Here is a 26,232-nt window from a genome sequence, read left to right on the forward strand (position 1 = left end):
ATATATATATATATATATATATATATATATATATATATATATATATAGGTTGGACACACCTTCTCGTCTCTAGAACAACTGTTAAGAGGAGACTTTGTGCAGCAGGCCTTCATGGTAAAATAGCTGCTAGGAAACCACTGCTAAGGACAGGCAACAAGCAGAAGAGACTTGTTTGGGCTAAAGAACACAAGGAATGGACATTAGACCAGTGGAAATCTGTGCTTTGGTCTGAGGAGTCCAAATTTGAGATCTTTGGATCCAACCACCGTGTCTTTGTAAAAAAAGGTGAACGGATGGACTCTACATGCCTGGTTCCCACCATGAAGCATGGAGGAGGTGTGATGGTGTGGGGGTGCTTTGCTAGTGACACTGTTGGGGATTTATTCAAAACTAAAGGCATACTGAACCAGCATGGCTACCACAGCATCTTGCAGCGGCGTGCTATTCCATCCGGTTTGCGTTTAGTTGAACCATCATTTATTTTTCAACAGGACAATGACCCCAATTACACCTCCAGGCTGTGTAAGGGCTATTTGACTAAGAAGGAGAGTGATGGGGTGCTATGCCAGATGACTTGGCCTCCACAGTCACCAGACCTGAACCCAATCAAGATGGTTTGGGGTGAGCTGGACCGCAGAGTGAAAGCAAAAGGGCCAACAAGTGCTAAGCATTTCTGGGAACTCCTTCAAGACTGTTGGAAGACCATTTCCGGTGACTACCTCTTGAAGCTCATCAAGAGAATGCCAAGAGTGTGCAAGGCAGTAATGAAAGCAAAAGGTGGCTACTTTGAAGAACCTAGAATATAAGACATATTTTCAGTTGTTTCACACTTTAAGTATTCCATTCCGCACGTTTTAATTCATAGTTTTGATGCCTTCAATGTGAATCTACAATTTTCAGAGTCCTGAAAATAAAGAAAACTCTGAATGAGAAGGTGTGTCCAAACTTTTGGTCGGTACTGTGTGTGTATAGTGTATGTATATAGTGTGTGTGTGTGTGTGTGTGTGTGTGTGTATGTATGTATATATAAAATATTTTCCTAATGTCTTCAATACAGCCTCCAGATGACTCTAAGTATTATGCTTGTGCTTACTCAAAATTGAGCATTCCCTGTGCCACTGTCTTTGTGTTGTGGAATTTGTAAATGTTTGCATCATTACATCTATTATATCCTGAGGATTTAGTAGCCCTGTGAGGTTCCCAGCAGAGAAGATGCCTTAAATACCTTCATTATGTTGCTGCAAGCAAATTGGCACTAAAGTGTTAATGTGCCTTACTGAGTGCTGGTGGCAGCATGTTCTGCACATTTTGCTGGGTTGGACCAGAGTGTTAAAGTAAAGATGAAAGGTTTACTTGCCATTATCAAATGTGTGTTAAAAAATAGTTCCTTTTATGCCTCTTAGGTGTATTCCTGGACTAGTATCCGCATGGCAGAATACAGTGATGCCCTTCTATGCATACTCTTAGAAATGTATGAATACAAATTCACAAGGTGATATGGACTTTTTAGGGAGGGCTGCATGACGTAGATCTACATTTATATATGGATTAATAGTAACTGTGAGTAGGTATAGATATACATTATATCCGAAGAGTGGGTACGCCCCCCTGAGCCAGTTTTCACCATTTTGCATTTTTGTGTGTCACTTTGGGAGGACTCTGAAACAATTCAACGGATCCCAGTGATTCTTTTTTCATGACCTTGTACTTCATAATAGTGGTAAATTTAGGCCAATATTTTTTGCATTTTTGTGAAAATATCTGAAATGTAGCGAAGATTTTGAAAATTTCGTAATTTTCCAACTTTGAATTTTTATGCCCTCTCTAATCCGAGAGTTATGTCACACAAAAGCATTAATTATTTCCCACTTGTCTACTTTACATCAGTGCAGTTTTTGAAACAGATTTTTTTGGGTTAGGACATTAGGGTTCAAAGTTTATCAGTAATGTTTTTTTTGTTTTTTTTCATTTCTCCATCACAATTTATAAAAATCATTTTTTTTGTGTTTTAGGGACCACATCACATTTGAAGTAACTCTGAGAGGCCTAGATGACAGAAAATACCCAAATATGACACCATTCTAAAAACTGAACCCCTCAAATTGTTCAAAACCACTTTCAAGAAGTTTATTAATCCTTTAGGTGCTTGACAGGAACTAAAGCAACGTGGAAGGAAAAAATGAAAATTGTATTTTTCACCCGTGACAAAAATGTTACTTTATCTATAAAAGTTTACATTTTCACAAAAAAAAATGTTACTTCAACTAGTTTTTGTTTTGTTTTTTTTGCAAGGGCAAGAGGAGAAAATGCTCCATACAATTTGTTGTGCAATTTCTCCTGAGTACACCGATACTTCACATGTGGTGGGAATCTACTGTTTGAGCGCACTGCAGGGCTCGGAAGGGAAGGAGCACTATTTGAACTTTTGAACACTAAATTAGCTTGAATCACTAGCGGACGCCATGTCGTGTTGAGAGCTGCTGAGGTGCCTAAACAGTGGAGCTCCCCTACAAGTGACCCTATTTTGGAAACTAGACCCCTCAGGGAATGTATTTAAATGTTTGGTGAGCACCATGAACCCCAGGGGCTTCACATATTTTTATAACGTTGAGCCATGAAAATAAAGAAAAATACATGTTTACCACAAAATTGTTATTTTAACCAGATAGCTTTTTTTTCCACAAGTGTAACAGGAGAAAATGCACCATACAATTTATTGTGCAATTTCTCCTGAGTACACAGATACCTCATGTGGTGGAAATTAACTGTTTGGGCACATGGCAGGGCTCGGAAGGGAAGGAGCACCATTTGACTGCAATATTGGCTGGAATGATTAGCGGATGCCATATCGCGTTTGGAGAGCCCTTGTTGTGCTTAAACAGTAGAGCTCCCTCATAAGTGACACCATTTTGGAAACTAGACCCCCTCAAGGAATTTATGTACATGGTTGGTGAGCAACTTGAACTCCTAGGTGCTGCATGGAATTTTATAACATTGAGCCAGGAAAATGAAGAAAATTTTTTTTTTTTTTTTTTTACCATGAAAATCTTTTACCACGAAAGCTTTCATTTTCACAAGGGTCACAGGACGTAATGGACTATACAAATGTTGTGCAACTTCTCCTGAGTCCGCCAGTACCCCATATGTGGTCAAAAACTATTTTTGAGGCACAGTGGAAAGTGAAGGGGAAGGAGCATCATAAATGAAATCAAATTTATTTGGAATGGTTTGCGAGTAACATGTCGCATTGACAGAGCTCCTGGGATGCCAGAACAGCAGAAACCCCCACAAGTGACCTCATTTTATAAACTGCACCTATCAATGAATTCTTCCACCGGTGCAGTGAGCATATTGACACTACAGGTGTGTCAAAAAACTTTATACTGGGCTGTGAACAAAAAATAATTACATTTTTACCACTAAAATGTTTTAAATCCAAATTTCCAATTTTCACAAAGGGAATAGGTAAACATCCTATAATTTGTTACACAATATGTCCTGAACGTGTCAATACATCACATGTGATTGTACAGTACGGTTTGGCACACCATAGGGCTCGCGAGGGGAAGAGCACCATTTAATTTATGGAGCACAGACCTTCCTAGAATAGTTTGCGGACTCCATTTGCAGTTCCCCTAAGTGCCAGAACAGAAAAATCCCCTCAAGTGACCATATTTTGGAAATTACATCCCCCAGGGAATTCATCTATGGGTGTAGTGACGATTAAGTCTCTGGAAAACACCCATGGTGTCAATCACAGTAAATGTTGCAGAATTAAAAATTGCAAATAAGTCATTGTTCTGCCCAGTACAATGTAGTGCCCATACATTGTGTCCAGCTTGTACTTTTGGAGACCTTCACCCCGTACATTTAGGCGGGCTCTCCTCACGACAATAATGCCAAACATGTGGATGCTAAAGGTTTACGTGCATTGTGAGACTCAGCTGAGAGGTGGGCATTTGGATTTGGGAGCTTTTGCTTGATTTCTTTTTTGAGGTGGGGGAAGTCAGTGTTTTTCGAGAGCCTTTTTGCTACCAGTAACATGGAAGCCCCAGCTTTTATATCCGTTTTTTTTTTTGTTCTTGTGTTTTGTTTTTTGTTTTTCTCTAAACCTGATTGGATCCTCCGATCCCAGGTATCTGCGAGTCCACCCAGCCCTGCAGCCCATAATACTTATCTTGGTGCTTTCCTAATATGGCCACATGCCATTTGCCTGCAGTGTTGTTATAGCTAGTCCACATATAAGCATTCTCTGCTTTCACGCATCCAGTCAAGGAGGGTGGTCCTACTCTCCTTTTTCTGAAGCCCTGTTTATTTGAAGACTGAGTTTGTCTAACTAAGATAGGACTCCATTGAAGTACGGTTTTGGTGAAAAAAATATTTGTAAAAATATTCTACAATTCAAGCTTTTTTTTAGCAAGTTACCAGTTTCTTACAACTTGTATTAAAGACTAAATGGTCTTCATGTGAGCAGGTTAAGTGGTGAAGATCGGGTACAAAGTCTTGGTTAAGTGTAATTTTAAAATGAAATGTGTTTTCTTTTGGAATTGGGTTCTGGTTCTTTGATTTGTCTTTGCTTGTAGTTGAAATATTTAGATACCAATGGAGGTTCAAGGGGTCAGCACGCTCTTGTGTAACTACATGCATTGAAGTGTTCACCAATTGTATCCATCATGCATTATATCCTTTTTATTCTGTTTTCAGGAATGATCTATTAATGGTTTGCCGGCAGCTGAACATGGAGGACTCGGTAGCTGAAATCATGCATCAACTTGGTGCTGATGAGTGTGGAAAGATCTCATTTCATGACTTTACCAAATGCCGTATGCAACTTGTGCGAGAGATCAGAAAGGAGGAGGTGGATTTATCGGATGACTCCTGCAAGAACAAAAAACTGCGTAACAGACTGACTTCTTGGCCAACTGGAAGTGACCACAGTCTAGGTGAGTTATCTGTATATTGCACGCGATATCAACCTCATCAGTATATCATTTTAAAGGGGTTTTACACCTCTCGTAAAACCCCCTTCTCAATCACCATATTTCCCCCATATACCGTACAATTACAGCTAAACTCCTCACTGTGTGATGCTCACTTCCTTGAGATGAAACTTACACCTGGAAAAAGTGAGAGCTGCTGCTCCTTTGACTGCTTCCAAATGTCAGTTATGCCTGCAACGGAGATGAGTATAAGTTATTATTCATTAGCCGGATAACCATTTCTCAATCCTTATGTTTCCCCACAGTAAAATAACACCTATACTCCCCTTCGGTGTCAGCCCTGGCTCTCTGAGGGCTCATGTGACATCATACAAATGGCTAATCGGCGCTGGCTTCACTCTCTCCTCCTTCGGATAAACCAGACCTTCGGAGGAGTTGAGAGATGCGGCTGCTTTCACTGCCTCCGGATGTCAATTACGTCCGAATGAGGGGAGAATAAAGTCAGCGCTGATTGGCCCCCGGGATTGTGTGACATAACCATAAAAGCCAGTGACAACAATGCTCGAATGGCATCAGAGGTATAAATGTTATTATTTTGCATTGGGGATGTATAGTGATTAAAAAAGGGTTTTCCGAGTAGGGGACACTTCTTGAAAGACTGCATTCAACCTTATTTGTCTTAATTGCTTTTGTTTTTCAATGAGCCACTCTTGTCATCGCCACCTTATCAGTCCACACCTGTCACTGCATAGTACAGTGTCTTCTGTGTGGACTTTGTCACCTTTTCAGTGCATTCCTATGAGATCTGGCTAGTCAGTATGTGTTACGTGGCGCCGGTGAGGACTCGCTAATAAGGGTACAATGCTGCTATCATCGTTTTTAATCTGTCACCAATACTTTGTATGCTATAATAATTATATTATTGAATATATACATATTGAAAACGAAAAATCTTAACCAGAATTGTATTTACATGAAAATTACCAGTGGTACAGGTTAAATTCAAAATTATTAAAGGGGTGGTTCACTATTCAACATAGTGGCCACACATAGGTTTAAACCTCATCAAGAAGGCTTTTTTCAAATACCTTGCTTAGTCAGTTGTGCATCTAAGTGGCGCTATTGCAGTTCGCTCAACCCCATCAGGTGATTCCCAGGCTCCGTGACCTCTGGGATCCGGTGATATCACTTCAACCTCCAGTTGACCCGGTATCACCAAGGTGACCCCAGTCTCCCTGAGTGACTGGGCTGTGGGCAGAGTTTCACCACTCGTCACAGCCCCAGCGTCACAGCCCTTCACAGCAGAGCGCCGCAAGCAGGAGCAATACTGGGCTGTGATGTGTGGTGAAACTCCACCCACAGACAGATTGGGGCCCACTGCGGTGATGTCTGGTCAACTGGAAGTTGACGTGACATCAATGGATCTCAGAGGTCATGGAGTCTGGGGTCACCATTTGCAGAATAGATTGATTTTATTATAAATTTTAATATATCAGACTTTTAAAAATACAGCAGCGATGCTAAATTTGTATTTTAGTAATTTTAATTTAAATCTAATGGCAACACATCGATGGAGCACCATTGATAGAACTGTGCACCCCCCCTGCCAGGGAGCAGTAACTGACAGATTAACAGTGGCATTTACGAGGTTAGGGGAATATGATGGCTAATATCACAGCCATCATCTGCCAGGAAAGATGCAGGCTTGGCTTACGAGCCTGCATCAAAGGCATAGTCCGTCTTAAGTCATTAAGTGATTAAAGGTATGGATTAACCCCTTTACGACTAAGAACATACTGGTATGTCCTTGATAGCCTCCCTCTGGTTACCGTAGGCTCCGGCGGTGAGCCCGCAGTAATCCCTGCACATGTCTGCTGATGTGATCAGCAGATATGTGGCTAAGAGGCGCAGGTGGATCAGAAATCCACCCGAGCCAGTTAACCCCTTAAATCGCACTGTCAAATACTTACAGCACGATTTCAATGGCTGCAGTTGGGATCGCGCCGTTCCCTGCCTTCATCGGCAGCCCCGTGATTCGATCACAGGTTGCCAATGTGTTGCTATGGCACTCACAAGAGATGAGCATTTCTGCTGATCAGAGCGATCAGTACGTAGCGTTCTCTATTTTTGGGATCTGGGGCTCAATGATGGCTTATTTTTTGCATCTTGAGCTGACATTTTTTATTTATACCATTTTTGCATAGATGCAAGGTTTCGACCACCTGTTACTGCAGTTTAACCTCTTCGCAGCCCTTGATGTACCTATACATCATAGAAGTTGGTCCGTTCCCGACCAATGACGTATAGGTAAGTCATGGCGATTGCAGGGGTTCCTGCGTTGCACCCCGCGATCGCCGCCGGGTCACCAGCTGATGTTACATCTGGGACCCGGCTCTCGCTGCCAGGAGCAGTACCTGCGCCGCTCTTCGTAGGTTAATGCTGTAAATGCTGCGATGAATGCGATCGCAGCATTCAAGAGGCAGGGAGAGGGATCGCTTACCTCTCCCTGGCGATCGGGTTCCTGTAGTACCATCACAGGGACCCGATCGCTGCCATGGTAACCTGGGGTCTTCACCATGACGACCCCGGTTTACTGAGTTATGGATTGCGTTACAGAGCATGCTGGATGCATGGTAAGTGAGGCGAACTCTCAGCTCTTTGAGTGTACTACAGTGATCAAGAATTGCAGTGCATTAGATGAGTGATCAAAGTGCTAAAAGGTGATGTCCCAAAAAAAGGACTAAGTAAAAAATATAAAAAAAAAAGTTTAATAAAAATTAGTAAAACAAATTAAATATATGTATAACATATATGAACAATCTGACAATGAAGTAAAGAAAAAAATATTACAATAAATATGTACATGTATGTAAAAAAAAGAAACCCTACACATTTGGCATTGCTGCATCTACAACAAACCGAGCTATAGAAGTATCAAACTAGTTAACCACAGTAACAAAAAGAAAAAGAAAAAAACGGAGCAAAAAATGTCTATAATCATACAGCTAAGAAAAAAAAGTAGAATAAAACGTAATCAAAAAGTCATATAGACTTCCTGTTCCTGTCCTGGCTGAGGTGGCAGCTTAGGGGAGAAGCTCCTGCCACCCCTCACAGAAACCGACTAAAAACAGACCCCCCGGACGAGCCACCAAACAGAGAGCAGCACAGGAGGTTACCTAAAGCAGACAGCTATGGAACGGTACCTCCTGAGAAGCTCTGGGAGCAGTGAATCAGCCTGGAGAAGCTTTGATATGGACAGAGGAGAAGATAAGATAATGGCACCGAGCCTGATGGGGGAGGAGCCTGAACGCATGGTGAGAGACACAGAAAAGCAAACACAGAGCTGGAAGGGGAGAGATAAGGGAGATATGAGCGAGGAGACAGGAGATAAGGAAGATATGAGCGAGGAGTCACAGGAGGACACAGCAGGAGAGAGGTGGATGCAGGGGACTGATGATGGTGGATCGCAATGGGAGGATGAAGGGGATATGGAGGCAGAGGGGAGAGAAGATGCAGACAAAGCAGGGCAGCTCAGAGACACAGCAGTGTTGGAGGATGAAACTGACAAACAGCACAGGGAGATTAATCCCACTCAGACTCACAGGAAGTCAAATGCAAGAATTCATAGTACCCCTTCCAAAGGAAACAAAAAGCAGCCTACTACACCAACATCACAAGCCTGCAAGCTATTGGGGGATGGAGGTGGTGGCCCAGTCCAGACAAAGAGAACTAAGAAAACAGCACCACCTGCAGGCCAAGACAAGTACACACAAAAGCTTAATGTGGACTATAAAAAACTGGCTGAAGAAGTGACATCACACTTGTCAAAAGAGGTTAAAGTGGCTATTGAGGCAGCCATACAAACATCATTAGCTAATATGCAAAAACAGATAAATGCCCATGCCTCTAGACTGGCAGAATCAGAGCAGAGAATATCTGACTCCGAGGAGACAATACTGGCTATGCAAGCACAAATAGCAGCTCTAGCAAAATCTAATGAATACTTGAAGGATAAAGCGGACGATTTGGAAAACAGATCGAGACGAAACAACTTACGTATAGTCGGGTTGCCAGAGTCTGTGTCGATTGGACGGTTGGATAATATATGCGAGTTGGAGCTACCGCAGGCCCTGGGCATAAAGGCGAAATTCAGAGTTGAAAGAGCCCACAGAGTGGGTCCACTGAGACACCAGGAGGCGAATAAGGGAGAGGGCCAAAACTCAAACAAGAATATCCCGATAAGAGCCAGGCAGGTGATTGTCAAGTACCTTGATTATAAGCATAAGGAGGAAATATTGAGGGCCTTTAGAGAACGAAAGCGTCCACTACAATATCAAGGCAACAGACTGCTAATTTTTGGGGATTATTCAGCGGAAGTATCCAGAAGGAGAAAAGAATTTACCAAAATTTGCTCATTTCTGTACAACAAAAAAGTAAAGTGCCAGCTATTATACCCTGCTACACTGAAAGTTAGAAACCCCAATGGCTCGTTTGTATACTACAAGGACTACAAAGAAGCAGAAAACATTCTCATGGCAGAGCTCAACAAGACTAGGTCAGAAAGGCAAGAAAAAGGAGCTAGTGGAGAAGGGAATAATAGAAGAGGATCCCCCACAAGCTCAGGAAGAGATGTGGGACGTCTTGGGGGACAAAAGCAAGTCGAGACCAGGGAGGAAAGGAGGTCAAGCCCGGGTCGACAGCATAATTCTCGCCTGGAACACAGGAACCAACCCTTGGAGAGAAACCATGATACCTGAACTGGAACTCGCTCATTGTTTTTCCTTTTTTTGCCTGTTTTTTTTTTTTGTTTTTTTTTTTTTCTCTCTTCCCAAACAGGGAGAGGCATTGAGGAGGATGCATTACGGAGAGAGGGTTGGGGAGGTGAGAGGAGGAGGGGGAAGGGAGAAAAGAGAGGAAAACATCCCAAAGTCTGGGTCCTCTTTCCCCCCCTCTTTTTTTTTTTTTTTTTTTTTTTTTTGTTCTTCTCCTTTCTTTCTCCATCTTCTCTCCCCTTGGTCTTTTTTTTTTCTTTTTTTCTTTTTCTCCTTTGTCCAGGAACATCATCCAAATTCAAATGAAGTGGGCCTGTTCTGGGCGGACTGATGGCTACCTGGAGTCAGAGATAAGTAGGACTGGAGAATCTTGCTGAGGTTTTGACATACTGTGCTAATTTTTGCATAATTTTCAAAGGCTTATTCAAGTTAGTCCGGGGATAGAACATATATTTTTTGGGGGGTGATTAGGGAGCTACATATTTTGGCTAGGAATAGGGGAGCTCACCAACGTGGCGGGAAACGCCGTGGATTTCTCGGAAGGGAAAATATGTTTTACAGTTACATGCTTTTTGTTGTATTTGTTATATTTGCAAGGTGGGGAAAGGGAGTGTCGATTTTGTGGTACCAACTGTGATTCTAGTGTCGAACATCTCGTCTTCCTTGATGCAGGGGCCCATAGGGGAGGGAGTAGTAAAAGCAGAATACACAGGTTAACATGATACAGATAACTACGTGGAATGTTAAAGGGCTGAGATCACCTAACAAACGAGCAATGATATTGAGACATCTGAAAAGACTAAAGACAGACATTGCCTTATTACAGGAAACCCACTTGGGGGGGGAGGACTTTTTCCGCATGAAGAAACATTGGGTGGGCACCGTTTACGGGGCAGCGGCACAAGGTAGAAAAGCGGGCACTATGATTCTAATAAATAAACAATTCAGTCATGAGGTAGTGGCACATGAGGCAGACGACCATGGAAGGTGGCAGCACTTAACAATCGTTAGTCCAGCGGGTAAACTCAGTATTTATAATGTCTATGGCCCAAATTCACAACAAATCACATTCCATGATGACATAAAGGCCACCATATTAGCAGATGGGGAGGCTAACATTATAGTGGGAGGCGATTTTAACACCGTCCCAGACTCAGCTGAAGATAGGAGGAGGGGCGAGGAGGGGACAGCTAATGTGGGCAGGAGTTTAGACAATAGGGATGTAACATTAGAAGACGTAGGACTGAAAGACATCTGGAGACTAACTCACCCACATGACAGAGAGTATACACACTTCTCTCACCCTCATGATAGCTGGTCACGTATTGATCAGTTCTGGATCTCGCAAGACTTACTGAGTGGAACGCAAGATTGTGTGATAGAGAATATGGTGATCTCTGATCATAGTCCGGTGAGATTGGGCATTAGAGAGAAATTCAGGAGAGGTACAGATATCATATGGAGATTCCCATCGTTCCTTCTCAGGCAAGATAATTTCCACAAGGTGCTACAGGAGTGGTGGGGAGAATTCGCAGAGGACAATAAGGAACATAGAGAGTCCCCAGTGATATTTTGGGAAACGGCAAAAGCGGTCCTAAGGGGCCGTCTGGTGGGGTACGCAGCCATGATCAAACGGAAAACCAATGAGAATTATAATTTCCATAGTGAAGCAGTACGGGTAGCATATACAAATTATGTGACAAATAGATCTCCCATGACAAAAGGCAGATGGTTGGAGGCAAAAGAGGGATTTGACGAATGGGCCAAAAAAAAGGAACAACTATTCTGGTCGCACAAGGAGGTTGACTTACATAGGTTTGGCAACAAGGCGGGAAGGATGTTGGCCAATCTGGCAAGGGGCAGCAGAAAGATGACAGTGATCTCTAAACTGAAAACAAAGGGGGGAGAGGTGACTACGGATCCTAAGGACATTAATAAACTGTTGGGAGATTACTATAGAAAACTATATGGGTCAGGGAATAACGACATGACTGATGAGGCAGAGTGGCTAAGACAAGCCCAAATGCCTAGCTTGACGGAGGAAGATTTGAGTGCCTTAAACGCAGATATCACAGTAGAGGAGGTGACGAGAACAATTGGGGAGCTTAACACCAACAAGGCACCGGGACCTGACGGTTTCAATAGTGAATTCTATAAGGCTCTGAAGGATCTGATCTCGCCGGATCTAACCTCAGTCTTTAATGCTTTCCTGGGAGGGGTGGAAATACCCAAAAATTCCAACATAGCATATATTAAATTACTCCCCAAGGGAACCAAGGACCTGGATGATCCCTCTAGTTATAGACCTATATCGCTCATAAATCAGGATTTAAAAATTATGTCCAAGATCATGGCTAATAGACTGGCCGAGATCTTACCTAGGATCATTACGAATCACCAGGTGGGGTTTATTAAGGGGAGAAATGCCGTTACCAATATCCGAAAGACAATTCTAGTGGTAGACGCGGTTAGACTGGGTCTCACTGAGGGAGGGGCTAGACCTGCCCTAGTTACACTTGACGCAGAAAAAGCGTTTGATAATGTAAATTGGGGGTGGTTAGACAGGGTAATGGAGGCCATAGGGATTGTAGGCAAGATGAGACTTTACATTAGAAACCTTTATGCCAACTCGGGAGCTAGGGTTCACACTCCGGGCTTTCTATCAGACGTGTTCCCTTTGATGAAGGGAACAAGACAGGGTTGCCCATTATCTCCTCTTTTATTCAACCTGGCAATCGAGCCGTTGTCAAGAATACTACAGGGACAAAATAGCTTTAAAGGAATCAAGATAAGGGGTTCAGAAGTAAAGACAGCGCTTTTTGCTGATGACATCATACTTTATATGGGGGACCCCGGTGCGGATTTGCCACAGACTCTTGCCTTGATTGAAAAATTTGGCTCATTCTCCGGTTTCAAACTGAACAAAAAAAAATGCGAGATCATGTTCCTAAAGGGGCATCATGGGACAATGGGGGGACAAATAAGGGATGGCTGTCTATGTGGAATTCCTATAGCACAATCTTCAATTAAATACCTGGGAGTGCATATAGGAAGATCGGTGGACACAATCTATAACTTGAATTATGGACCGCTAATCAGGAAAATTATAGTTCAATTAAAGGGATGGAAAGGTCTGCCACTTCCATTACTGGCAAGATGTCACCTGATAAAAATGATGAGCTTTCCTAGGCTGCTGTATCCCTTCCAGACAATCCCGCTATTGCTAAAACTAAAGGATGTGAATAAGCTCAACTCCGCGTATACAGAATTTCTGTGGAGGGGAAGGAAACCCAGAATAAAGCTGCGTACGCTGATGAAGTCAGCAGAGGAGGGAGGTCTAAACTTTCCAGATGTCCAAGGGTATAATCTTGTATGTATCATGAGGCATGTAATTGATTGGGTGAGAGGAACGAGTAGGCACTCAGATCATGCGATGGAAACTAAATATGCGTCACCGTGGGATCTGACGTCCATTCTGCACTCCCCACTATCCAGGGTTGAAGGGCACATAAGGAACTCAATTATATTCCGAGACACCATGCTAACATGGAAGTCGGTAAGGAAAAAACTGGGGCTCTCATGGAAAGTGTCCAAGTACTTGAACCCCTGGGCATTCCCAAATTTTCCCCTGGGACGAGAAAACAAGCTATTTACTAGATGGAAAGAGAGGGGAGTCAGGAGAATGATAGATGTTATGAATGTGGAGGACAGGAGGTGGATGACAGGTCGGGAAGTGTTGGATAAGTACAACCTTAATAGCTCACATGTCATCCAGTATGAACAATTGAAACATGGAATAATAGGAGACCTGGGTGTGGTTGGAAGAGAGCTGAACAGAAGTTCGATTGATGAGTTACTGGAATGTGATGTAACAAGTATAAATGTCTCTAAAATTTATCGATCGCTAAGGGGGGTGCTTATCTCTCGGGAGGATAGTCGGACTTTAAAAGCGTGGGGGAAACAATTGGGAAGGGAAGAAGTGGTGGATGATATACTGAGAGGATGGGTACAAGTGCGGAAACACATTACCAATGAGAGATGGAGAGACACTCAATTCAGAATTCTACATAGGGCCATTATAGGTTTCAACATACCAGGTAGGGATAGGTGGTGTCCTAAGTGTCAAAAAGAAAAAACGGATATGCTGCATGGGCTATGGGAATGTGAGACAATCGCTAGGTTCTGGAACCAAGTCAGACTATTTGCCCAGTCAACATGGGGAATTTTCAGCAAACTAGACTTAATGGTGTGGATTTTCCACTCCTTTGAGGGAGGAGTAGGAGGAGGACCGAACACGCCGGAAAAGAGGAAATACGCAATAATGCATGACATAGCCATGATAGCTAAGCGTTGCATCTTAAAACACTGGATTCAAAGGGAGGGCCCATCCATAAAGGAGGTTGTGGGCGAACTACACAACCTTCTGAAGTGGGAAAAACTAGAAGCGGAGAGGGATAAAGATGGGTTGACAGCCAAGTTTTTTGTGAGATGGAGACATTTTATTGAAAGCCAATTCACACAGGGAGAAATAATTAACCTGATGGCACCTTTTGTTCACTCGGAGTGGTATATCCTGAGCGATATCCAGGACAGCCTGGGTAAACTGAGAATCACCTAGGAGGGGGCTCTGGCGGGAGGGGGAGACGAGACGGTTGGGAATACCAAGACACGCTAGCAAAATTGAAATCATTCAGGGACGACACAGAGATTTAACGAATTGTATTGCATATGTTATATTATATTTCATTACCTATGTTTTGGTTTAATGTTACTGTATACTATCTTAAATCGAACAGCAACATGGAACTCCAAATTGGGGTATCACCCACCTCTATGTCACATTTTGTCAGACGAATGTTCTTCTTTTGCAATGATACTTGTCATGTTTTTACAAATTTGAAAAATCAATAAAAAACGTTTTGGAAAAAAAAAAAAAGTCATATATAGATAAAAATGGTACCGATGAAAATGTCCTCTTGTCCCGCAAAAAACAATCTGCCATACAGTTCCATCAGCGAAAAAATAAGTTATCAGAATACAGCAATTGAAAAACTGTTTTTCTTCCCCAATAATATAATTTTTATGGTGTAAAAGCGGCGTAAAAAAAAAAAAAAAATGACATAAATGTGGTATTACTGCAATTGCACTGACCCAAAAAATAAAACTGTCTTCTCATTTTTATGGCATAAAAAAAAGGCGTAAAAAAAAAAAAAAATGAAACAAAAACTATTGCTGAGTTACTGTTTCTTCTTGATTTTTGTCTAACAAAAAGCAGAATAGAAAGCAATCAAAGAATATTGTGGCCAAAAATTGTACCAATAAAAACTCCAACTCATCCCGCAAAAAAACAAGCCCTCACATAAGCCCTCTGGGCGTACTAACATGGTAAAAAGGCGGAATGAGCGCATGAACTAACGTCCTTGCGACTAGTCCCCGCGCTCATTAGCATATCATAAAGGATCTTTAGAAATACTTTTTCAAAAGATATCTTTATGTATGCTACTAGACACAGGGACAGTTAGGCAGGGATTAGCAATATGCACCCAGAACTGCTCGTGGTTCTGGGTGCATATTGCACCAAACAGGTTCACTTTAAGGTAAAAACTAGCTTGGGGGTCAAGGGTTTAATGCAATGTTGCGGCAACCAAAAAAATGTAACTGGGGCGTTATTCATTTTTTTTTTTTTTTTTTTCTCGCTACACCTTGATCTGATCAGATTAATTGATTTTATATTTTGATAGATCAGACATTTCTGAACTCGGCGATACCAAATGTGCATTTTTTTTATCATTTTAATGAGGTAAAAGGGGTGATTTGACCTTTTTATGCCTTTTTCTTTTTTTAATAGCTTTTCATATTTTTTTTGTTTTGCTTTGTTTTTTTTGGTTTTTTTGTTTTTACTAAATCCCTTAGGGACTTGAAACTGCCACTGTACGATTGCTTCAGATCGTTGATCTGAATAGCAGAAATGCTGTTCTTCTGTGAATGCTGGCATTCACAGGAACTTCTTCATGACAGCGATGGGTCATCAGCTGACCCGCGGCTGTCGAGACAACCCATCAATACCCCGAGATCACGTCATGGGGCCATCACTGCGAACGGAGAATGGCGTGCTCCCAGTTGGTGCGTGTTAGTTTGTGCTGTGAGAGTTTGACAACGCAATCTAACTAGTTAACAGACATGGGTGAACAATATACTGGTGTTTATTGGAGTTGTGTATGTAAGCCGTGCATCGGGGTGGGCTCTTTAGGATACAACAAAGTCACAAACGAGAAATAAACGGGCCCAACACTACATCAACAAACTAAAGTATTTTACATCAATATGTAAAAAAAAAAAGTAGAATAAAGGAAAACACTCAAGGGAAAAAAATCCTCAGACCCCTGTGCTGTACAGCGTGGCGCCCTACAATATGTGTCAACTACAGTATATTCACTATACGTTACCTACAGGCGTGCCTGGATAATCCAACCGCCAACTACCTATTAATAACCTTTAACGGGAACCTGTCACTGTTTTTTCGGTCTTTAAGCTGCGGCCACCACCAGTGTGCTCTTATATACAGCATTCTAAAATGCAGTATATAAGAGCCTAGGCAGCTGTGTAGAATGTAAAAAACACTTTATAATACTTAGGTAACGGTCGCGCTGTGGTGGAGTTGGGCCATGGGGCGTCTCTGTTGTCCGGTCCCGGCACCTCCTCTTTCGGCCACCTTCGTCTTTCTTCTGAAGCCTCTATCCAATGCGCGTCCTACATCAAACACACTCACCGATCCCACGCAGGCGCACTACAATACTTTGATCTTCCCTGCCCAGGGCACATCAAAGTGCGCCAGAGCAGAACCTCAATGCCGGCGAGTGTGGATGACGTAGGACGCGTCATACACCCCAACTACAGAAGGAGGAGGACAAAGAGGCGGCGCCGGCACCGAACAAAGGAGACGCCCATCTGACTCAAATCCACCGCAGCGCAACCGTTAGGTGAATATTATAAAGTGTTTTTTACATTCTACACAGTGGCCTGGGCTCTTATATACAGCATGTTAGAATGCTGTATATAAGAGCCCACTGGTGGTGGTCGCATGCCAATAAGGCCGAAAAACTGGTGACAGGTTCCCTTTAACCTGAAACAATTGATTGAATGTGTTATATTAGCCGCCTGCAGTACAGCACAACAATTTACAAACTTACAATAAATTCATGCTAATCCTCAACTAAATATTCCCCAGCCCCAATATAACTACAGTAAACTTTGATGGAGGGTCCTTCCTCGGATTCCCCTGGAATGACTGAACAAATTATAATATGCAACGGCTACTTAGCTGAAAACGGAGTACAACAACTTGAACAAATAGCAAATACTTTTATTGTTCTTCACAAATTCCCTCCTGGATGTGCTCAGGTATGGCCTAAAGTCCGTGATAGGCCTTGGCAACACCTAGGTGTAAGCGAGATCGTTGTGATCCACATAGAATCATCAATGGCGAAGAGTTAGATGACGTAATAGTGGAAACTGTGGTGCCAAAAGGTGATGGTGGCAGTAATTGCGGCTTAACATAGTAACTATGCCTATCTAAACTAACTACCGGCCCTGCCTCAGTCTCAAGTATTTTGGCGCCAAACTGGTGTGATGGCGCAGTGGGCCTTAGTTATCTTACCAACCCGGGTCTGTTCTAGACAATATGACTGAAGTTTGCAATCAGAAAAGAGGTCAGGTAAGCAATACTACTGGTAACTGTGGCTTGACTCCTCGGTGGCGTCCTATCTGCAATCTTCTCCCATCTGGTAGGGATTTGGATATGGTCAGGGTCAGCTCCGCTCTGTCACTACTCTGGTCAATATGATAAACTTCTATGCGCAAATATTATGGATTCTCTGTCCTGCACGTCCTCTCTCTTCATTTAGTCACTGCCAACTGTCCCCAAGATGGCCGACACTTTTCTTCGGGTGATGTACATTTTGTATCATCTTGTAGCGCCACCCCCATCTTGAGCTATCTATTGCAGTTTTTCTTTTGTGCTGAGAAACAGCGTCCTGTTGTGGCTGAATAACGACATTTTTAGTCCCTGATAAAGTATTATCACATCATTAAGGCTGCTTTACAAACAACGATATCGCTAACAATATCGTTAGCGATGTGACACGCCAGATCGCAGATACGATTTGCCAAGATCGCACATAGGTCGTTTTTATAGCGCCGGTCACATGTGCGATCTCGCCAGATCGCAGATACGATTTGCCGTGTCACATCGCCAATGAGATCGCTAGCGATATCGTTGTGTGTAAAGCACCCTTTACAGTCAGCAACAGGTGTAAACTTACAATATACAATGTTCATCTTTATGCGACACAAATATATACATCTAAACCATTCTGGCTTGCCATACTCATCATTAACCAGGTACATATTTCTGGCCATGAACAATGGGGGCTGTTTCACAATCTCACATGTAACCTTTGTGCGCTTGTCACCTTTTTTCTTGTCAACGTGAAAGAGTAGAAATTAATGTGAACATCTCACAGTAAAGGAAACTGAATTACGTTTATTTTACATCTTATAGGTGCCTTATCTGGAGCTCGGGAGAGCTGGGAATATGATTCTGGAGCTCGGGATTTACAAAGTCCAGATCCACAGAACCATTCCGTTATGCAGAAATTTTTGGAGTTTGGTGGTAAGGCCACCACCCAAGCAGCCCTGCAGAAACTTCTTTCTCAAAGCTCGTCTCTTACCAACAATATAGGAGGAAGCTACCTGGAACTTGCGAACACTGTAAGTTACATATGTTTATTGTGATTTCTTAAATTTTCCAAGTTTAGGTTGAGTTCAGATGTGATGGAAAATGGGGATTTTATTACTGATTTTTCCATAATTGCAAGCGGGGACATGTACATCACATAAACAATTCACCACTTGTACACGTGGCCTTGTCTGTTGAGAACCTCAATGTGTAAGAAGATGATGGGAAATGTAAATGTTATAAGCCGTCAGATGAGATCATTTCTGATCTGGTTCCAGTCAGCCCTATATTGTCATTGGAAAAGAAGGAAGAAGAAAAGACCATTGGCTTTAGTTTATGGATAGATGAAGGATCCCTACATAGGGGACTGATTTGTCATCACTCTACACCATCTTATAGAGTTGTAGCTGGAGAATGAAATATCTATTAAGTAATTCTATGTACAGTATTCCAAAAAATATTTATTAAGATTTTGCATTGATTGTCTCATTCTTACTTCTCTTTGTGAAGATTCACCATTTGTAGTGAAATATATTGAAGAAGTATTTACTTTACCTTAATGCATTTATCACATATAAAAAACTGATTGCCAAAAAAATGAAAGATAGAGGGAATTCTCCTAATAAATTGCTTTAGTTAGACATCTTGAAAATAAGTAAGTTTGCAATTGACTTGCTTTTTCTATCTGCTTTTATTGTCCTTCAATGAGATCTTTTATCTTAAATGGTATACAGCTGGTTTCCAAGGAGCTCAACCACCAAAGCTTGGCCAGGTATGTGCAATAGTTACACTCCTGGTTTGAGTAGTTAAATCCTGCAGGGTGACTTGATGGTTACTGTGGTGGTGTGCAGTATAAAGCGTTGTACTCGTTGGGCGTCATGGGAGTGTCAGACTCTGTTCACACTGCAGAGTCTGACAACAGCCTGGGATCACTTAGTTGCACAGCCTGTATTGGGCGTCGGCTAGTTTTGGTTTCACTGCTCTCCAGTACAGCAGGAGTTAATTCCTGCTTGCTTGTGATCATCTGCTGGGAGCCCAGGCTGCTGATCACCACCCTTTCTAAAATTCTGGATTCTGGTTCTGTTTGCCGGATATAGCTTTTTGCTTCCTGGTTGCTGTGGTTATCCAGTTGTATGGTGATCTACAGAGACCAGTTAGCAGACAGGGATGGGAATAGATAGCAAAACCCGACCCACCTATTAGATATTCTGTAGCAGCTGTCAATCACATAGCAGTGCATTGCTGTAACTTTACTTGCAGATATTTCTGAAATAAAACCTACAATCTCAGAACAAAAGCTATTCTTATATTCAGCATCTAGTACCAGTATAGCAGTGGCTTTACTTTATATATGAAAATCCTGGTGGTTCTCTTAAAACATTGTTGCAATAAGCAAAATCACTTTCCTCCGAGAAGCATGGCAGTAAATTATCTCTGTTAGAATGGCTTAATATCCCTGTTGAGGTAAAAATTCCAAACTCCCTTGTGGGCAAGCGTACATTATCTCAAAAAGTAGTTGTACACAAAAAAAACTAATTACATATTTTGATTTGAAATAACTGAATATACGTAGATTCAAGCCTAATACCGGAGGCCTCTTCCCCCCCCCCATTTTTTTCTCTATTTCTTCCCCATTGTAATGATTCCGTGCAGCCTTATCCTCACTGATGTATAGAATAGGACGCGGTATCACATATACTTTATTTTATAACCAAACTTTAAGCAAAAAGAAATTCCATGTTGTGCAGAGCGTGGATTTGTTTTAGTGATGGGGCTGATTTTCCACCGTGTACATTTTTGTCTATTAGGACATATTTAAATTATAATGAACAAGTCTTTTTGAGGACTCGAGTTAAAATTCATGTGTGATTCCCTGAAGACTGCGGCTTTAAATTAGATGTGCCAGAAGTCTAATTAACAAAGAACAGATAGTAATTGCCAGACTAAAGTCAAGAAGGCAAAAAGTATGTGGTGTTGTAAATTTTCCTTTTCATCTTCCTTTCAGTATTAATGTCTATCCTATCATCCAGCGATCTCCGGGGTGACCCCATTACACGGATTATGATGGATTTCAGCACAGTATGGTGTTCTGGGAAGGAGCAGAAATAGCTGATATGTTTCCTGCATATATAGTGTGTTTAGTTAGACGGTGTCATAAAGCAGCAGCTGGCTTTAGATGACTTTCAATAAAACTTTCTAGAAATGTATAATCCTTACCGAGACTACACTTCTATGTAAGCGTATCGTGTAGACCGCCATTGCCCAAAATATGAATATTAGAAATGATCCATTATAAGCGTCACTTCCTCAGTAGTCTATTTGCTTTACCAACTAACAGTGTCCGCTGTACTTCAATGTTTTTATGCAATTATTTTTAATTTTGGATTAATTTTGTGAGGAGATAACAGGCGTTGTCCAGATCTAAGATATTAGTAACCCCTGCCGTTTACAACATTTGCAAACGTTTCGGTCATGGTCTTTAAGGGGTTTCCGCAAAATAATGTAACTTACGTCTTGGTGTTGTATTGACCGTTTTCTTCTATTCCCCTTTTTTGAAAATTAAAAGGGTCAAAGCAACATTTTAGTGGAAAAAATGGTGATTGTTTTAATTTTCGCAGCCCAATGTTATACAATTCCGTTAAACACCTAAGGGCTGCTTCTCACATTGGAATCGGACACATGTTAGTCAATGATTCAGCTCACATTTGCGATTTTTCTTTTTTCTCAGTCCAAATCTGACTGAGAAAAAAATCGCAGCATGCTGCTTTTTTGCGAGTTTCTACTGCGAGTCTCTCCAATGCAAGTCTATGGGAGCGTGTAAATAATCGGATGTCACGGGACGGCACTCACACCATCCTAGTGACATCCGATTTTCTAAATACATTTCTTGCATGTTTCCTAAAACACTGGAAACGAGTGATGTCTCACAATGTCTGTCAATCACTATTCTCTGTCAGTCGGTCTCTCCCTCTCAGTCTCTATTCTCTCTCTGTCGGTCCGTCACTATCTCTGTCCCTCTCTCACAGTCTGTCGGTCATTTTCCCCTCCTCTCTCATATTCACCGTTCCCCGATCCCTGGTGCGGCGCTGCACGGCGTTCACACTGCTCCGGCGGCTTTAACTATTTAGAAAAAGCCGGCCGCTTATAAAACAATGTCGTATTCCCTGCTTTCCCCGCCCACAGGCGCCCATGATTGATTGCAGTGAGACACGCCTCCACGCTGAGTGACAGGTGTCTCACTGCACCCAATCACAGTAGCCGGTGGGCGTGTCTATACTGTGCAGTGAAATAAATAATTAAATAATTAAAAAAACGGCGTGCGGTCCCCCCCAATTTTAATACGAGCCAGATGAAGCCATACGGCTGAAGGCTGGTATTCTCAGGATGGGGAGCTCCACGTTATGGGGAGACCCCCAGCCTAACAATATGAGTCAGCAGCCGCCCAGAATTGCCGCATACATTAGATGCGACAGTTCTGGGACTGTACCCGGCTCTTCCCGATTTGCCCTGGTGCGTTGGCAAATCGGGGTAATAAGGAGTTAATGGCAGCCCATAGCTGCCAATAACTCCTATATTAATCATGTCAGGCATCTCCACGAGATACCTTCCATGATTAATCTGTAAGTTACAGTAAATAAACACACACACACACCTGAAAAAATAATTTATTAGAAATAAAAAACACTAACAAATTCCCTGGTTCACCAATTTAATAAGCCCCAAAAAGCCCTCCATGTCCGGCAAAAATCCAGGATGGTCCAGCGTCGCTTCCAGCTCTGCTGCATGGAGGTGACCGGAGCTGCAGAAGACACCGCTGTGTCTGCTGTCATCTGCCATTCAGCTCTGCTACATGGCTGTCTGTGTCTGCTGTCAGCGGCCATGTAGCAGAGCTGAATGGCAGATGACATAGTAAAAAATACGCATTACACACGCATTACACACGCTAGTAAAATCATTAATTTATTCAGAAAAAGCATCGCCCTTGCGTTGCACTCGGACCTAACGTGAACTAAAATCAGCCGAGTTTTTTTTCAGCCCAGTCGGACCGATTTTACTCGCATAGATGTGTTTCCAGGCTAAAGGTTAAAATTGCTCACTACACCCCTAAATTGATTCCTTGAGAGATGTAGTTTCCATAATGGGTTCACTTGTTTCGGATTTCTGCTGTTTTGCCTTCCGATTGCTATTGATCCCAGCATACGTAAGATAGCAAAGGGTTAACAGCATCGGGATCTGATCTAATCCGGTTCCGATATTTCCGGTCAGAATTGCTATTCTGCATCGGAATCCCTCCTGACCGTAGAGAAGCGTCAGAACTGCACAAAGCCCAGCAGAAGTCGACGTTTATCTACACTGGACGGTCGGGAACAGGTTAAGATAGAGTTGACATTTTAATTGCTTGTTGCTGCATTTTTTTTGTCTTATTGTGATGAACCAAAAAACTCCATAACTTTTGGTTTTTAAATTTTTTATATTTATGGTATTTTTATAAATCAGATTAATTTTTTTAATGTTTTCATAGATTGGACTTCTCTGAATGTGGCGATACTACCTGTATTTTTTTTATAAATAAATATATATATATATATATATATATATATATATATATATATATATATATATATATATATATATGTATATATAATGTATAATTTTTCATAAGGAAAAAAGGGAGGTGATTTTGTTTTTAAGTTTTTTTTCATATTTTTTTTAAAACCTTTTCTTATTTTACTCCTTACTGATTTAGGACCATCTGGGGACTTGAACCTACGGTCTTCAGATCGCTTGTGCTGTTTACGGCAATGTCATAGTATTGCCCCATATAGTAAAAATCACAGTCTTCTTTTGAAGCGCGGCCACAGGCATGGTTTCAAGGGAGCTTCATAATGACAAATATGGAGGTTTTCAACATATGATGAGCGCATAGAATGCCAGTTCGTTGTTAATGCCGTAGTCAGAATTTAACAATGGCCTTTATCAGGTTAATAAGTGCAGGGCACCACCCGCGATTGCTAGGCAAGTCCTTGCTATACAAATCACAGCCATTATCAGCAATGTATGGGATGAGCTTGCCTACATCCGCTACTGATTTGTGCCGTACATGTTCAGACCCATTCAGTGGTGAGCACCCATATCTAAGACTCAAATGGATACCATTTACACTGAACTTGTGGGGCTCACCTGCATTCCCACTACCCCCTATTTGACATATACACGCTTAGTTAATTGCCTAAATGATGATTGCTTAATTCCCATTCTATAAAATTGGCCTTAATGTGTATGATGCTTAGGTAAAATTAGGTATGTGAGATTATAAAAGATTATTTCTTTACAGTAATAGTGTTTTGCTGCTACTGTGTGTGTGTGTGTGTGTGTGTGTGTGTGTGTGTGTGTGTGTGTGTGTGTGTGTATATATATATATATATATATATATATATATATATATATATATATATATATATATATATGTATATATAATGTATAATTTTTCATAAGGAAAAAAGGGAGGTGATTTTGTTTTTAAGTTTTTTTTCATATTTTTTTTAAAACCTTTTCTTATTTTACTCCTTACTGATATAACAGAAATCATACATTAAACTATTGTGTAGTTTAATGTATGATTTCTGTTATATATATATATATATATATATATATATATATATATATATATATATATATATATATATATATATATATATTAGATGTTGTTTGTAGTTGCCAAGTGTTTGTGTAGGGGCTGTAAATGTTCTGTGTGTTGTCTGGGTGGGGGTGTGTGAGAGCGGTGTTGTTTGTGTGGAGCGCTGTGTGTCTGCAGTGTTGTCTGTGTGTGGTGCTGTATGTGTTGCGCGGTGGGTGTGGGGTGCGTGTGTGTGTTTTGGGGGGAGGTATGTTTTGTGCAATGTGTGTGTGTTGCGCGGTATGTGCGTATATTTGTGTATGCTGCGGTGTTTGTGTGTTGGGTGTTGTGTGTGTGTGTGTGTGTGTGTGTGTGTGGCGTTGTCTGTGTGTGTGGGTGTCTGTGTAGGGCGGTGTTTGAGGTTCCCAGTGTGTGTGTGGTTTGTTGTGCAGTGCGCGTGTGGCAGTGTGTGTGTGTGTGTGTTTTGGGGGGAGGTGTTGCACCCCCATCGTGCTCAATCAGCCATGCTGCGCACCCCCCATGCGGCGCATCCCCATCGTGCTCCATCCCTCATGCTGCGCACCTCCCATCGTGCTCCATCCCCCATGCTGCGCACCCCCCATCGTGCTCCATCCCACATGCTGCGCACCCCCCATCGTGCTCCATCCCCCATGCTGCGCACCCCCCATCGTGCTCCATCCCCCATGCTGCGCACCCCCCATCGTGCTCCATCCCCCATGCTGCGCACCCCCATCGTGCTCCATCCCCCATGCTGCGCACTCCCCATCGTGCTCCATCCCCCATGCTGCGCACTCCCCATCGTGCTCCATCCCCCATGCTGCGCACTCTCCATCGTGCTCCATCCCCCATGCTGCGCACCCCCTCATCGTGCTCCATCCCCCATGCTGCGCACTCCCCATCGTGCTCCATCCCCCATGCTGCGCACCCCCCATCGGGCTGCACAGTCACACATCAGACAGTATACACTCTCACACCCCTCTTCTGCCTGTGCCCTCCGGTGGGCGGTCCTAGCGGCTGTGCTGCACGCCGTGCTCCTCTGCCTTCTACCGACACGCACACATCCGATCGCATACACACACACATCCGATCGCATACACGCACACACCCGATCGCATACATGCACACACACGATCGCTCGGGAGCCCATGGTTACCAGTGTACCCCGCCCCCCGCACGCACGGGAGCCCACACCAGCGTACGCTGGCAACCCAAGCAATGCGAGGGTATGTGTCGGCTGGGTTGCCGGCGTACGCTGGTGTGGGCTTCCGGGGGTACAGCACTCACCTGGGAGTCGGGGCTCCATGTCGGTTCGGGGAATGCGTGCGGGGGGCGGGGCCAGGGCGGGCGTGCAATGCGTGAGGGGAGCGGGGCGTGGCAGAGTTGCCAATGCGTGCAGGGGGCCGGGGCGAGAGGCCAATCCGTGTGGGGGGCGGAGCCTGGGTGAGCGGCCAATCCGTGCGGGGGGGCGGAGCCGAGGCGAGCGGCCAATGAGAAGCTTGACAGACTTTTGGAGCAAGACAGACAAACAGACAGAATAAGGCAATTATATATATAGATATATATATATATAATGTATGTATATGTGTGTGTGTGTGTATATGTATATTTAAAAAAAAAATCACAATAATGAACGTGTGTAGAATTTTAGTACCAATTAGACCCTGTTCAGATGTGATATATTTGCTGTGCATGTATCGTGCAAATTCTGCCATAAAATACATGTGATCATGTGCATGGGGTTTGTGAAACGCCATCTACATGTAGCATAAACATTCTTCACCGAAAGTAGTGCATTCTCATTATGGTTTTAAAGTTCAGCAGATTTTACATTATGATTATTATTATTTATAGAGCACCATGATGCTGTTGTAGAAGGGTGCCTGGTGCCCTGAAGACGTGATGGTTATTATGTGCATTTGTGTATGGGAAATGTTTACATGTGTGCGCTCATGGGTGCACTGTTTTCAGCCACCACTAGGTGTCACTGCTCCCTGGTTCCTTAGCTTTGGGGTTGGGATGGAGAACAGGGCTGAAGGAGTTAAAGGTTAAATCTGCCCAGCAACAGGCAGGGGACAGTTGGAATTAGACTATAGGAAAGAAGCTACTGCTGAGGGTGAGAAACGGTTTCTGTGGAACGTCAGTTAT

The 26,232-nt window shown here is 42.7% G+C and overlaps 1 protein-coding gene across 1 annotated transcript in view; it reads left to right on the forward strand.

The window, feature by feature from the left end:
* MCC (MCC regulator of Wnt signaling pathway) overlaps nt 1-26,232 on the forward strand; it is a 498,291-nt gene that overhangs the window by 67,516 nt on the left and 404,543 nt on the right. Inside the window, exons 2-3 of the mRNA XM_075325006.1 lie at nt 4,705-4,943; nt 18,273-18,481. Coding sequence (XP_075181121.1) covers nt 4,705-4,943; nt 18,273-18,481 — 448 coding nt within the window. The remainder of the gene's footprint in view (nt 1-4,704; nt 4,944-18,272; nt 18,482-26,232) is intronic.

The sequence above is a fragment of the Anomaloglossus baeobatrachus genome, chromosome 1 (assembly GCF_048569485.1).
Source record: "Anomaloglossus baeobatrachus isolate aAnoBae1 chromosome 1, aAnoBae1.hap1, whole genome shotgun sequence".
NCBI classification, from domain to species: domain Eukaryota; kingdom Metazoa; phylum Chordata; class Amphibia; order Anura; family Aromobatidae; genus Anomaloglossus; species Anomaloglossus baeobatrachus.